This window comes from Heteronotia binoei, chromosome 16 (assembly GCF_032191835.1).
Source record: "Heteronotia binoei isolate CCM8104 ecotype False Entrance Well chromosome 16, APGP_CSIRO_Hbin_v1, whole genome shotgun sequence".
NCBI classification, from domain to species: Eukaryota; Metazoa; Chordata; class Lepidosauria; order Squamata; family Gekkonidae; genus Heteronotia; species Heteronotia binoei.
The window spans coordinates 48666399-48681635 of NC_083238.1; the positions used below are offsets into that span (position 1 = coordinate 48666399).

The 15237-nt window shown below is 45.9% G+C and overlaps 1 protein-coding gene across 1 annotated transcript in view; it reads left to right on the forward strand.

Annotated features, from left to right (window-relative positions):
- The window catches only part of MPP4 (MAGUK p55 scaffold protein 4), a 51335-nt gene that overhangs the window by 15573 nt on the left and 20525 nt on the right, over positions 1-15237 (forward strand). Inside the window, exons 9-13 of the mRNA XM_060257006.1 lie at positions 858-929; positions 1812-2008; positions 7027-7091; positions 8287-8370; positions 10262-10300. Coding sequence (XP_060112989.1) covers positions 858-929; positions 1812-2008; positions 7027-7091; positions 8287-8370; positions 10262-10300 — 457 coding nt within the window. The remainder of the gene's footprint in view (positions 1-857; positions 930-1811; positions 2009-7026; positions 7092-8286; positions 8371-10261; positions 10301-15237) is intronic.

The following is a 15237-nucleotide window of genomic DNA, read 5'->3' on the forward strand; positions in this document are numbered from 1 at the left end:
ACTACAGAACTCAGTTCCCCTGGAGAAAATGGATGTTTTAGAGGGTGGTCTCTGGCATTATATAGGTGGCCCCGTGGCGCAGAGTGGTAAAGCAGCAGTACTGCAGTACTGTGGTCTGAACTCTGCTCACGACCTGAGTTCGATTCCGGCGGAAGCTGGATTCAAGTAGCCGGCCCAAGGTTGACTCAGCCTTCCATCCTCCTGAGGTCGGTAAAACGAGTACCCAGCTTGCTGGGGGGAAAGCTAAGATGACTGGGGAAGGCATTGGCAAACTACCCCATAAGAAGTCTGCTGTGAAACGTTGTGAAAGCAATGTCACCCCAGAGTTGGAAACGACTGGTGCTTGCACAGGGGACCTTTCCTTTTTTTTCCTCTGGCATTATACCCCTCTGGGTCCTTGTCTTCACCAGAGTCTGGCCCAGGGGTGGCCAAACATGCTTAATGTAAGAGCCACATAGAATAAACATGAAATGTTTGAGAGCCACAAGCAAGGAAGGGGGGAGGCAGGGAGGAGATGTGATGAGGGAGGGAGAGGTGAAAATAAAGCAACTTTAACTTTGAATACATTCTCCAAGCTGCCAGCTGCTGACTTGGAGAAGTGATTTAAAGTGAGTAATGCCTTCTCCAAGCTGGTTGATGGGGTGGGCATGGAGGACATTCAAAGAAGTGGCTTGGTACAGCCTACCTCTGTCTCCCAGTCCTGGTATTCCTTTTGGAGGTCTCTCTTCCAAATATTTGCAGGGTTGGCCCTGCTTAGCTTCCAAGATCTGATGGGATCAGGCTTGCCTGGGCTATCCAGGTCACGGCAAAATTTGTAATGATAATAATTTTTCCCCCCTTTTTCTGGCTTCTTGCAGTCCCAGTCCCAGGGAACAATCATGTTCAAGCTGATTCCTGTTTCAGATCGACCTGTCAGTAATCAAACAACGGTAGGATCCCTCTGTTTCTTCAGAGCTTAACCCAATAACATTCTGCTGAAAGAAGAACTACTGCTGTCCATGAAGTGGGGTGTGTGTGAATGTGTGTACCTTTTTAAGATTAGGTAGCACAGAGATAAACTTTATAAAGGACACAGACACAATTAAGGATTTAAAAAAAAAACATAAACATGCTTAAAGCTTTAGCACTTGAATGTAAAGGTGCTTTCTTTGCATTTCTTCCAGGGGATACAGAGAACTGGGCAAATGAAAGCTCTGGCTCTTTCCTTCCTTCCCCAGGGGACCAGGAGGGAGAGGAGCCTCAGCCAATAGAAGGAAGAGAGGCTTGGCTCTGCGATTGAAAGAGCCTGGCAAAGCATGCTCTGCCCCCCCACTTCCTCTCCAAGGGAGGAGCCTCAGCCAATGGAGAAAACAGAGGTTTTGCTCTGTAGCTCCTGTGCAATTAAGCAAGCCTTGCAAAACAAACTATGAAGCAGAAGGAAACGAGAGAGGGAGAAGGAAGCAGAAGACAGCCGGTCACTCGGGGGCCTGATAGGATCCCTCTGGGGGTCTGATTTGGCCCCCGGGCCACATGTTTGACACCCCTGATCAAGGGCCAGCCCCGCACATGCTAGAAACAAAGCAGGGTCAGCCCTGGTTACTCCTTGGATGGGAGACCATCAAGGAAGTCCAGGGTTGCTGCACAGAGGCAGGCAACGACAAACCACCTTAAGAACATCTCTTGCCTTGAAAACCCTTCAGGGTCAGCTGCAACTTGAGGGAGGGGGCGGGGATCGACCCACGTTGCTGCTGATCAGATCTGAATAAAGCTGTACCTATTCCAGCCCAGCAGTTGACATTTTTTTTTTCTATTTTCCACATTGTCGTGTCCAGCTCTACGTGCGAGCGATGGCGGATTACTGGCCCCTTCAGGACCCTGCCATTCCTTGCGCTGACGCCGGCCTGTCATTTAAAAAGGGAGACATTCTTCAGATTGTGGACCAGAACGACACCTTCTGGTGGCAGGCGAGGAAAGTCTTGGACCTCAGCGTCTGTGCCGGACTGATTCCTTCCAATCATCTTTTGAAGAGGTAATCTAGACCAGATGCTACAGAGAAACCTGCTGATTGTTGTTAAATACCCCACTGTTAAAGAGCCCCGTGGTGCAGAGTGGTAAAGCCACAGTACTGCAGTCCACGTTCTCTGTTCACAACCTGCGTTCAATCCTGGTGGAAGCTGGGCTCAAGGTTGACTCAGCCTTCCATTCTTCTGAGGTCGGTAAAGTGAGTCCCCAGCTTGCTGGGGGGAAAGTGTAGATGACTGGGGAAGGCAATGGCAAACCACCCCGTAAAAAGTCTGCAGTGAAAACATCACAACATCACCCCAGAGTTGGAAACAACTGGTGCTTACACAGGGGACTATCTTTACCTTTATCCTACTGTTAGTTCTGCAGCTTTGCCAAAGAACAATGGTCTTGGAATGGCTCTGAAGGTCATTAATAAGGGCGAGGCCTGTAATTTTGCCGTTTACTGCAATATAGAAAAGTAAAGGAAATGTAGGTTTCCCACAAAAGAAGGGGAAGGTCATTGTCAAACGTGATCTCAGCAAGTGGAACTTAAATGTAAATGGACTAATGATAGGGTTGTATTGTAGTAAAAGAAATCTGGATAAACTAATTACGTTGCTGCTGCTGAAAAAAAATAAATAATAAATCTGCTGCTGTTGCTAATCACATTTTCCACCATTTAATGTGGGGTGTCAAACGTGTCACCGGGGGCTGGCACATGAAGCAACTTATGTACAGAACCTTGGTCACAGGCTCAAAGCATTGACCAGGGTCGTTTTCGCACTCCCCTTCCGCCGGCGCGACCCCCCCTCTTCACCGCGCAGGATCTGTGCGGATTTCACACTAAACGCTGCAGAGCAGCCAGAAAAGCCGGAAGCTCCCGGCACAAAAGCCGCTCAAACTGAAACCGCCAAAAAGCAGTTTGGCGTTTGCGCGGCTTTTGCGACGGGAGCTTCCGGCTTTTCTGGCTGCTCCGCAGCGTTTAGTGCGAAATCCGCGCAGATCCTGCGCGGTGAAGAGGGGGGTCGCACCGGCGGAAGGTGAGTGCGAAAACGATCCATGAGATTTCTGTAATGAACGTCAATAAATCAAAAGCAGGTTTGTAACTTAACAGATACAACTCCTGAACAGCGTACTCAAGACTGCTACAGTACAGACATTGTCTCCAGATTTTGAATCAGTAATTCAGAGCAAGAGGTGTTGTTAGTTATTGGAAACTGTAAAATAAACAAAATATTGCAAGAGTTCTAATCTTTTAAGCATATTTTATTTTAAGTTTTTAAAAAAATCTTTAATTGTGTTTGTGTCCTTTATAAAGTTTAGATCTCTGCTACCTGGCATTACATTTTATGACACACATGGCCTGGCCCGACAAGGTCTCGTTTATGTCAGATCCATCCCTCATAACAAATGAGTCTGATACCCCTGCTCTAGAGTCTCTACGTTTGAGAGCACAGTTACAGTGACAGTGTTTTAGATTTGCTGGTGTTTTATATATAACACACACACACACACACACAGAGCATACTCGTACACAGGTTTTGTTGGCATGATAATTTTATTTCATGTTGTACCTACTTTGTTTTTGACTTTAGGGGAGAAAGGTGGGCTATAAATGATAGATGAATAAATGGTGCCAGAAGATGGCAACTTAGAGAGCTGTGCTACTTTCTCAGTCAGGGAGAAATATCTGTTTTAAAATGTTGGATGCCACGAGGCACCATCTTAGAAAAGATGCACACACATAACCCTCCTCCCCAAGGATGCCTGCTTAGTCTCAACTAGGACCAGGGCCTTTTCTGTCCTGGCCCCAACCTGATGGAACCAGCTCCCATTGGAGATCTGGGCCCTGCAGGGAAAGGAAAGGACCCTTGTGCAAGCACCAGTCATTTCCGACTCTGGGGTGACATTGTTCTCACAACGTTTTTACGGCAGACTTTTTACGGGGTGGTTTGCCATTGCCTTCCCCAGTCATCTACGCTTTCCCCCCAGCAAGCTGGGGACTCATTATACTGACCTCAGAAGGCTGGAAGGCTGAGTCAACCTCGAGTCAGCTATCTGAAAACCCAGCTTCCACCAGGAATCGAACTCGGGTCATGAGCAGAACTTAGGACTGCAGCTTTAACACTCTGCGCCACGGGGCTCTTGGGGCCCTTCAGAGCCTGCTGTAATTCCTCAGGGTCTGTAAAACAGAGCTGTTCCACCAGGCCTTTAGTTGACGCAGCAGCCATCGTTAAGCATCAACATGGCCTCCCTGCCATGTGCAGGTCCACTTGTGAATTCCAGTTGAGCAGGAATTGCTTTTGACTACTGCTAATTGTTTTATGTTATTCAGGATTTAGGTTTTGACCTGGCTGTCATCTGAATTTTTGAATCTGTTAATTTGCAATTGCTTATCTGGTTGTTTAAGCTAGTTGTTTATAATTATGTAATTCTTTTATTGATGTGACCCATCCTGAGCCCGTTCTCGGGAAGTTAATTAATTAATTAACTAATTAAAGGAGGAAATGAGTCTTTTAAGATATGCTACTGGTATTGAGGGGGTCTTTGTAAGTGGAGGTGGAAAGTGCCATCAAGTCACAGCTGACTTTTGGCGACCCCTAGTGGTGCCTTCTAGGCAAGACACGTTTAGAGGTGGTGTTGCCATTGCCTGCCTCTGCGTAGCAACCCTCGTCTTCCATGGTGATCTCCCATCCAAATACTAACCAGGGAAGGCCCTGCTTGGTTTCCGAGACAAGATCGGACCAGCCTGGGCCATCCAGGTCAAGTCTCTTTGTAAGCACCTATATTTAAATATATATATATATACATACGCTGCCCTCATTAATCTGAACCGCTTTTAAAATGTATCCTCTTTATTAAAGATCTAGTCAGAGATCTGTCTTCATCAAAGAACTATTTCATCCAGGGCTTTTTCAGTAGAAAAAGCCCAGCAGAAACTTATTTGAATATTAGGCTGGACCCCATGGCATCACCATTGTTTTAAATGGGGATTTTAATAGAAAATGCCCAGCAAGAACTCATTTGCATATTAGGCCACACCCCCTGACATCAAGCCAGCCGGAACTGTGTTCCCGTGCGTTCCTGCTAAAAAAAAGGCCCTGATTTCATCTATTAATCCTAACCCATAAATCAATGTAAATGCCCTACATTATTGTTACAAGAGTCCCGTGGCGCAGAGTGGTAAAGCTGCAGTACTGCAATCAGAACCACTCACGCACGACCTGAATTCGATCCCAGTGAAAGCTGGGTTTTCAGGTAGCCAGCTCGGGGTTGACTCAGCCTTCCATCCTTCCGAGGTCGGTAAAATGAGTACCCAGTTTGCTGAGGGGAAAGCGTAGATGACTGGGGAAGGCAATGGCAAACCACCCCGTAAAAAGTCTGTCGTGGATAGGGTTGCCAAGTCCAATTCAAGAAATATCTGGGGACTTTGGGGGTGGAGCCAGGAGACTTTGGGGGGTGGAGCCAAGATCAAGGCTGTGACAAGCATAATTGAACTCTAAAGGGAGTTCTGGCCATCACATTTAAAGGGACGGCACACCTTTTCAATTCCTTCCTTCCACAGGAAATAATGAAGGATAGGGGCACCTTCTTTTGGGGCTCATAGAATTGGACCCCCTGGTCCAACCTTTTTGAAACTTGGGGGGTATTTTGGGGAGAGGCACTAGATGCTATACTGAAAATTTGGTGCCTCTACCCCAAAAAACAGTTCCCCCAGAGCCCCAGATACCCGCAGATCAATTCTCCATTATTTTCTATGGGAATAAATTCTCCATAGGGAATAATAGAGTTCCCAGCAGACATTTCCTTCCCCTCCCCCTGCTTTCTGATGACCCTGAAGCGGGGGGAGGGTCTCCAAACCGGGGGATCCCCTGTCCCCACCTGGGGATTGGCAACCCTAGTCGTGGAAATGTTGAGAAAGCAACATCACCCCAGAGTCGAAAATGGTTTCTGAGACACAAGGGACTACCTTTGCCTTTACCTTTACATTATTATTACATCATCATCTCTATGCATCTTGCTGATGAAATCTAGGCCAGATTTGCCCAGGGATCCTGGAGGTTTTTTCCCTTCCTCTGGGCACAGAGGGGGAGTTGGCGGTGGGAAGGTAGTTGTGAATTTCCTGCACTGAGCAGGGGGGGAGCTGGACTAGATTACCCTCGAGGTCCATTCCAGCTCTGTGTTTCTATGAAATGGTTCCTCTTCTCATGGTTGCCTGGGCCATCATTTTAAATGGGAAACTCACGTTCTGTATGGATCAGGGCCCAAAGGGCAGCTGAGTGAGTGGGATTTCATTACTGACCTTTTTGGTTTCTTAGCATATCTGCAGGTTTTTCCTTTTCCTCACCAATCAGTGGTTCAATGGTAAGGCCCAGTTTAGACCTTGAGGTCTTCTGGCTTGTTTCCTAAATGTGTCAACAGGGCTGGCCCTGCCAATGGGCAATTGCCTAGGGCAGTGGTCCCCAAGGGACTGGTTTTGTGGAACACAAATTTTCCACAGAACGGGGCGGGGGGGAGGGGATGCAATGGTTTCGGGAGGATACAATTGTGCACTTTATTTCTATTCGTTTGGCGTGGTGGTTAAGTGTGCGGACTCTTATCTGGGAGAACTGGGTTTGATTCCCCACTTCTCCACTTGCACCTGCTGGCATAGCCTTGGGTCAGCCATAGCTCTGGCAGAGGTTGTCCCTGAAAGGGCAGCTTCTGGGAGAGCTCTCTCAGCCCCACCCACCTGACAGGGTGTCTGTTGGGGGAGGAAGGGAAAAGAGATTGTGAACTGCTCTGAGACTCAGATTCAGAGTGGAGGGTGGGATATAAATCCAATGTCGTTGTCTTCTTGTTATTATATGGCCCGGGGATTGGGGACCTCTGGCCTAGGGCACCAGCCTTCTGGGGACACCAAATTGGGTGCCCCCCATGTGACTCAATGATGTTATTAGTGTGGGGGGGGGGGTGCCAGAAGTTAGCCTTGCCTAGCACGTCAGCAGCCAGACAGTCTAGGGCCGACCCTGTGCGTTAACACTTTTTTCTTTTTCTGTTCAGGAAGCAGCGGGAATTCTGGTGGTCTCAGCCCTTCCAACCCCACCCGTGTCTGAAGTCAACAATATGTGAGTGCAGAGATTTTTTTTTTGTTATTGATCGCCTCAAAAGGAGAGCGAGTGGAAAATAAAAGGACATTGGACAATTTTTGATAATAATTAAGTTGTAAAAAGAAGAAGAAAATAAAATTTTGTTTTAATAGTTAAGGGTACCTTTAATATTTTTTTTTAAAGTAAATAACACTGGCGGGGGTCAAGTAACAGGGGGAGGGGTGGGTGGAAAGTAATATATGGGGTAGATAAAAGAAATTTTTAAAGATGTAAGATATAGATTTATTACCATATGTTACTAATAAAAATTGTTTTACAAAAAAAGGAGAGCGAGTGGGGAAATGGTTGTGCTTTTAAATAAAATAGCGACTCTTTTTCATTTTCATTTCATCTTGACCCAGGAATTGCCCCTGGTTCATCCCGCAAAAGCCTGATGGGCGTTAGAGGCTGTCCGGCGGGAGCACGTCCTGCCAATTTCAAAACACCATCATTGGGAGGCAGTTTATTTCCTGTAGACAGAGCTTGTGAAACTAATGAACATGTGGCTGCCACCTTCCATTCACCTGATAATATAAGATGCTTTCTCAAAACTAGCTCTGAGGCTTTTTTTAGAACTTGGTTATGGTCACTTATGACGTTGGTCTATATCGGGGGTGGCCAAACTGTGGCTCGGGAGCCACATGCGGCTCTTTCATACATATTGTGTGGCTCTCGAAGCCCCCACTGCCCTGCTAGACAGCAGCTTGGAGAAACGTAGAACAATTTCCCACTAGCTTTATGCCGCTCTCACACTCCTCTTCTCTGCCGGGGCTTCCGTCGGATTTCACACTATCTGCGCCGGGGCTGCAACTAGCTTTGCCTTTTTCACAGAGCAAACAGAAATTGGTTTTGCGAGGATCTTGTTTGCTGTGCGAAAGAGGTGGAGCAAGTTGCAGCCCCAGGGAAGATAGTGTGAAATCGGACGGAAGCCCCACGGAGAAGAGGAGAGTGAGAGTGGCATAAGGCTAGTGGGAAATCGGTCTTAAAGTTGCTTTCTTTCCATCTCTCCTTCCTTCCTTCCTTCCCTTGAGGCTCTCAAACACCTGACGTTCATGTCTTGCAGTTCTCACACATCTGATGTATATTCTATGTGGCTCTTAGGTTAAGCATGTTTGGCCACCCCTGGTCTATGTTGTCATCTCTTAGATGAAGTGATACAACATTTTGTCCCCAGCAACAAAATTCTTCAGATCTCCTGTGTTTTTTTTAATAACTGCTTCCATGGATCTGCTGCGGATAGTGAGTACTGTGGAAGAAGGTAAGTAGTATCCAGGTTTCATCCGTTTCTTTATAAAATTAATCCGTCTGCTTGCCTATCAGAGGCGAGCTGAACTCTCAGTCTAGAAGGCACAGACTTTTCACTGTTAGTGCTAGTGATGTGAGTTGAATACTTTCTCATAGAGGTATGGGCAAAGAATCTGAAAGGCAATTTGTAATCAGTGGGTTCCCTCCACCATCCTCTCAGTTTAGCATATCACAATTCATACAGGAAGTGCTATTTTATATTCATTAGGCCAGTGTCTATCTGAAATGAATATATGCTTTAGAAGAAACTCTTTTAGGCTTGCTAGGCCCCCGATTAGTGCAGAGAATCTCTTCCCTCCCCCCCGCTTTAAGTCCTGTTTTTTGCTTCAAGTGTACAAGTCTTGAAGCTTTACCATAGAGTTTCTGGCAATTCCTAGAGATGCACTAGAGATACCTGGAAGTGACATAACAGCAAACACAACATTGCAGCCCTCTATGTTTCTAGCCCCAATTCTCCCAGCTGCCTTCTGTTTGAAAATTGGTTAACTTTTTGACCTGATAAAAAGTTCTGTATAAGGCCTCTATAACACTTACATGTTATGTGTAGTTGTGTTTCCTTTTCCCAATGATTTTTAAAATCAGAATGTAGCCCATGAGGCTAAAATGTTAATGTGAAAGACCAGTGGGGAGGAGAAGGGTATTTCACATTTTCCCCTCACTCTGTTTCCTCAAAGAAATCACTGTCCAAAGCTGCTTTGACCATTGCTAGGAAAAATTTATAGGCACTTCCATGTTTTTCACTTTGGAGGTAACAGGGAGAGTATCTGCCCTCCTGACAGAGTGGGGAAGGGAGGAATAGCAGGCTCACATCCACTCTACTGACTTGCAGTAGTAGCTCTTGTTAGAAGAACAGGCTGATGATATCTCTTGCTCAGTTCTCCAAGACTACAAACACCACAGAGCAAGATAGAAAGGTTGATATCAGTCTCCTTCCTGTCTACTATCACTCTCAGAGAACCGCCTTCCTGTTTGTTCTCCTCCTTGTCGTCCTTCTTCTTTCCTGCATGCATCAGGAGAAACAGCGTGGTATCTCTCCTCCTGCTCTAAACTAAGCAGATGGCCTACTACAATCCAAAGCCATCCAGTTAGCTAGAATAGTTTAGACACTTTTTTCCTCTCCAGTACACTTTTATGTTATGTTTCTTTAAATAAATCCACCAGTATTGGTTTCTTAACTTAAAGCAAGGCTCTCTGTGCAGTTTGTGAGATAGTGTAGTAACCATTTGACTAGGCCACGCTGCTGCTCTGAAGCTCAGAAGGAGCACTCGGCTAAGTGAAGGTAAGGACGGCTGCCTGACCAGTCAGCCATCCTAAACCAGACCCAACAGTTCCAGCCCACCCTGCATGGGATGAGGGCTTCCCCTTACTTGAGACCAGAGTGGCCCCACTGGTAGGGTTGCTAGGCAGCCAGGGGCAGAGGATCACCAGCTTCTGCTTCTTGGCACTGTTCAGATTAGAGAGGCAGGAGGAAAAGGCTGTTGGGCCAACAGCATGACATCAATTCTGGGAAATACTGGAACTGACATTGGTCTTCTCTAGGAATTGTCAGAAGCTCTATGCTGTTACAAAAGAGGTTTGGGCAAATCTTAGAGAGGCATGACATCAAACCACTAAGGATGTGGAGATAAGATCCTCAGTAATAATCTGGGACATTTTTGGACTATTCTTTGCACAGTCAGAAGGAAACTGTTGCATAACGCATCACCCTCTAGCCCAGGGTTGAAAATACTAGAGGACTGTAAGAATGGGATCTTACAATTAATCATCACTTGTATTTAGATTTCCTACATCACTATAACCCCAATCGGGTTCTTTTTCTCACTTTTGTTTCCAACAACATAAAGAAGATGACATGCAGATCGATGAGAAGTGTGTTGAAACAGGTAATTGACTGTTGTTTCCCTCAAGTAGGGTTTGTGAGTCTCTCTCTCATCACTAAAAGGGATCGGAAAACTTAGGTCTAAATCATTGAAGGGGCCTATTAAAATAATTTGTGACTGCATATGTGAAACAAATTGTGTTATCTGTCAAGAAAATTGAGGATGTAGTCACAGCTAATGCTTTATACAGAAGAGAACAGTCAGGAAAAGATAAATATCAGCTCGGTACCAGTCTCTGTTGGAATTCTTGACTCCACGTTGTACGTTTGAGTCTCTCTTTGGACTGTTTGGAAAGTGAATGCTAAAAATCCCCTTTGCCCTTAAACTGAGTATTAGTAGAGTAGCATGTAAAACAGACAACAACATTTTAAAGCCGCCCTGAGCCTGCTTCAGCGGGGAGGGCGGGATATAAATAAAATAAATAAATTTGAATTATAAGCTGCAGAGGTGTGCCTAATTCCAGTGACCTGATGGTTGCACTGCCATCTTGTTCCTCTCGGCAAGGCAGTTTGCATGTTCTCTACCCACTGGGGTGTCGTCTTCCATGCTATGGAAAAAAATGAGGGGCGCAGGGCTCTTTTTCTAGCAGGAGCTCCTCTGCATATTAGGCCACACCCCTCGATGTAGCCAATTATCTTGGAGCTTACAGTAGGCCTTATACTAAGAGCCCTCAAAGAGCCCCGTGGTGCAGAGTGTTAAAGCTGCAGTGCTGCAGTACTGCAGTCCTAAGCTCTGCTCACGACCTGAGTTGGATCCCCGGTGGAAGCTGGGTTTTCAGGTAGCCGGCTCAAAGTTGGCTCAGCCTTCCATCCTTTTGAGGTCGGTAAAATGAGTCCTCAGCTTGCTGGAGGGAAAGTGTAGAGGACTGGGGAAGGCCATGGCAAACCACTCCTCTGCCCCCCCCCCCCAGATCTGGCCCTGGATCTCGGAGAATTGGCTACATCAGAGGTTGTGTGGCCTAATAGGCAAAGGAGCTCCTGCTACAAAAAAGCCCTGGTAAACCAGTAATATACTCTGGACTCTTTGAGTCTGTAACTCTGATCCAGTATGCGGAGTCTTTCATTCTTAATTCCAAGAGGAAACAATAATTCTGAATGTTTGATAAATTTGAATGTAAAGCCTCTCTTAACAACCCCAAGTCTTCTTAAATGGTAGGGCATTTTCCTTGCTCACCATTTTGATGTACAGTGCTTCAGAGCATTTTGTATGTTTCAGCAAATAAGGCAGACTTGAAGCCTGTTGTGTATTCGAACTGGAGTTTGGCCTTAGGGCCAGCAGAGACTTGGCTGAGCTGGAGACCCTAAAACAGGAGCCACCGGGATTCGGGAAGGAGGCCCAGCAGGGATCATTAGACCAGCTATTAATCTATAGTTGTGTGTAATGGGTTTTTGGGTGGGGAGGCTTGCACGCATATAAGCAGGGCCTCTGTTCCTATCTCACTATGCTGAGTCACTGAATAAAGAGTTGAACTCACTATCTCTTGGGTGTCCTCATGCTTTGAACCCAGTACATTTTAAAGCCAGATCCAAAATATACTTGAACTCTGCATATGTTAATCAATGGAAGATGTCATGAAAACCTTGAAATTACACCTTGATGCTGTTCTGATTCTTTGGGAGGGAAAATCCTTTCCGATGCATTAGAATGGTCTGAAACAGGGATAGTATTGAAATGAAATATATTTGCTATTTTTGCTTACTGGATGACTTAAAAGATGAGGAAACTTTTGAGTCTGGTAAGTAGAAGTCTTTTTTTATTATTTGTTGCTAAATCATCCTTTAAAAAAAAAAAAAAGAATTTCAAATTACGTGGCTGAGAGGGAATTAAACCATTCCATCCTGAAAATGGATGATGACATCTTTGTGTAGAGTTGTTTCTAGTTTCAGAAAGCTGTTTTGTCACTGCCTTCTTTTGGATGTTTGGGTTAAATCGGAAGGTTTAGTGGCCAGCTTTATGAAATTGGGGTCCTCTTTTCTTGGTAGCCTGCTCTAGAAGAGCCCCATGGCGCAGAGTGTTAAAGCTGCAGTACTGCAGTCCTAAGTTTTGCTCACAACCTGAGTTCGATCCCCTGCGGTAGCTGGGTTTTCAGGTAGCCAGCTCTAGAAGAGCCCCGTGGCGCAGAGTGTTAAAGCTGCAGTACTACAGTCCTAAGCTCTGCTCACAACCTGAATTCAATCCGCGGTGGAAGCTGGGTTTTCAGGTAGTCGGCTCAAGGTTGACGCAGCCTTCCATCCTTCCAAGGTTGGTAAAATGAGTCCCCAGCTTGCTGGGGAAGGCAATGGCAAGCCACCCCGTAAAAAGTCTGCTTGAAAACGTTGTGAAAGCAACGTCACCTCAGAGTCGGAAGCGACTGGTGCTTCCACAGGGGACCTTTCCTTTCCTTTCTTTAACAAAAGGTTTGTGTAGAATTACGATGAGAAATGCAGAACTAGGCAGGTGACAGTCAGGACAGATAATGAGATTACATTACATAAGCACAGTCAAAGGACTAATCTGCTTCATTGTGTCCTTATTACTTTAGACTGAGGAGGATCCAATTTTGGTACTTGGACAGCAGGATGAATTTGTGTATTAGAAACTAAAAATAGGACAAGTTACACATAAGGTCTAAAACAGGGGTGTCAAATGCACTTGTTTTGAGGGATGGATTTGACATAAATGAGACCTTGTCAGGCCAGGGCATGTGTATCATAAAATGTAATGCCAGGTAGCAGAGATACAAACGTTATAAAGGACACAAACACAATTAAAGATTTTGAATCTCTCTTACGTGATAGAGGGAACTGGGCAAAGCAAGCTCTGGCTCTTTCCCTCTCTCCCCAGGGGACTAGGTGGGGGAGGAGCCCCAGCCAATAGAAGGAAAAGAGGCTTGGCTCAGTTGCTCTGCTGTGTGATTGAGAGAGCCAGGTAAAGCAAGAGCTCCTTCCTCCCCAAGGGAGGAGTCTCAACCAATGGAGAAAATAGAGGCTTTGCTCTGTAGCTTCTGTGTGATTGAGCAACCCTGGCAAAGCAAGCTGTGACACAGAGGGAAGGAAGAGAGAGGGAGAAGAAAGCAGACTTGCTTGCGGGCGTAATAGGAAGCCTCTGGGGGCCTAATCCGGCCCCCAGGCTGCATATTTGGCACCCCTCATCTAAAGTATAACCCTTTCCTGAAAAAATAAGGGAGATGCACATAATAGCAGTCACTGTAAAATGGGATTAGGGTTGCCAGCTTCAGGTGAGGGCACCTGGTGATCTCCCATTATTACAACTGATCTCTATTACAACTGACCAAGATTAGCTCCCCTAGAAAATGGCTGCTTTAGAGGGTGGAATCTATGGTATTATATCCCAAATCACACCTGTCCCAGGTTCCATCCTCAAAATCTCCAGGTATTTCCCAATTCAGAGCTGGCAACCTTAGATGGGATACTATTTCTCTCTCCGTGGAGTCCCATTTTCAGAGCAGAAGTTTAAAAATGAATCCTTACCCGACTACAGGGGTGGAATTCTAACAGGAGCTCCTTTGCATATTAGGCCACACACCTCTGATATAGCCAATCCTCCAGGAGCTTACATGGCTCTTTTTTGTAAGCTCTTGGAGGATTGGCTACATCAGGGGGCGTGGCCTAATATGCAAAGGAGCTCCTGCTAGAATTCCACCACTGCCCAACTGTCTTCCACTGCATGCCTGAGGATTTTTCGCATAGCTCAGCAGGACAGAACAACTGAAGTGAGTTCCAATAGCTCCAGTGACTGTTTGGTATCATGATATACTGGGAGGAGATCATGGAACCATGTGTAAATAGGAGTGTCTCAAGAGGATAGGATTGCCAAGTCCCCTGCTTCTCAGAGCGGGGGACTTTTGTGCACGTGCCACAATAATGTCACCTGGAAGTGATGTCATCGCGTCAGTGACGCTGCGTGTGGCTGCTCTAGGAATTTCTAGGGAAACCCTATAGTTTTCCTGGATGCTCTAGCCATTTGGGAAGGGGAAATGATATGGTACCTATTATACCATAGAGTTCTCCTAAATCGCTAGAGCGTCCAGAAAAACCACAGAGTTTTCCCAGAAATGCTTAGAGTGGCTGCTGCGCGCCAGTGCTGGCGTGATGATGTCACTTTCAGGTGATGTCATTGTGCCAGCAATGTAGGGGGAGGTTCCCCCTGCTGGCCCAATGTGGGCCGGCGGGTTGGGAACCTCATGGGCGGTGGAACCCCCACCCTGACCGGGAGCTTGGCAGCCCTATGAGAGGAAGTTTGAAACAAATTAAGCTGCAATTGGGGACTGGTTTGCCCAGAGGAGCTTTTTGTGGAAAGAACTCAGAAGAGAGGAGAATTCAGGAGAGGTTAAAGTGGAGTTTTCGGTAGGCAGGATCGACTCTCAGAAAGCAGAAGTGAATATGCAGAGCTGAGATGTAACATTTTGAGACTAGGCTGATGCAGTCTGTAGTCACAAGAAGATAACAAATATACGTAGCTGCTCCGAGGGATTTCAGAGAGGCTCAAAAAATGGCCAGCCTTTGTACAGTCTGACTTTAGTTGTTACATTGTGTTTACATTCTGCTAAGCTGCACCTATCGATATTTGTCCACTGAGATGTGGACTTGAAGTCCTGAGATCCCTAATTTTTAATGTGGGTCTTCCTCTTCTTACATTCTCTTACCACAAACCAGAGGAGCTTAAAGAAGGTAATCTGAAAAATTTCCTTTCTCCTTAAGACTGTGCAGAGTAGGTTGTCAGTCATATATTTTTTTAATTGTCAGAAAACTGAGAAACTTGTTGCACTGATTTTTAAAAACTGTATATGATGACAAGTTGTGGTCAACTCTGATAAATATGCAATTAATACATGGCAGAAACAAAACATGTGTGTAATGGGATATCAGTGCTTGTTTACCGAATCACAGGGGTGGAATTCTAGCAGGAGCTCCTTTGCATATTAGGCCACACACCCCTGA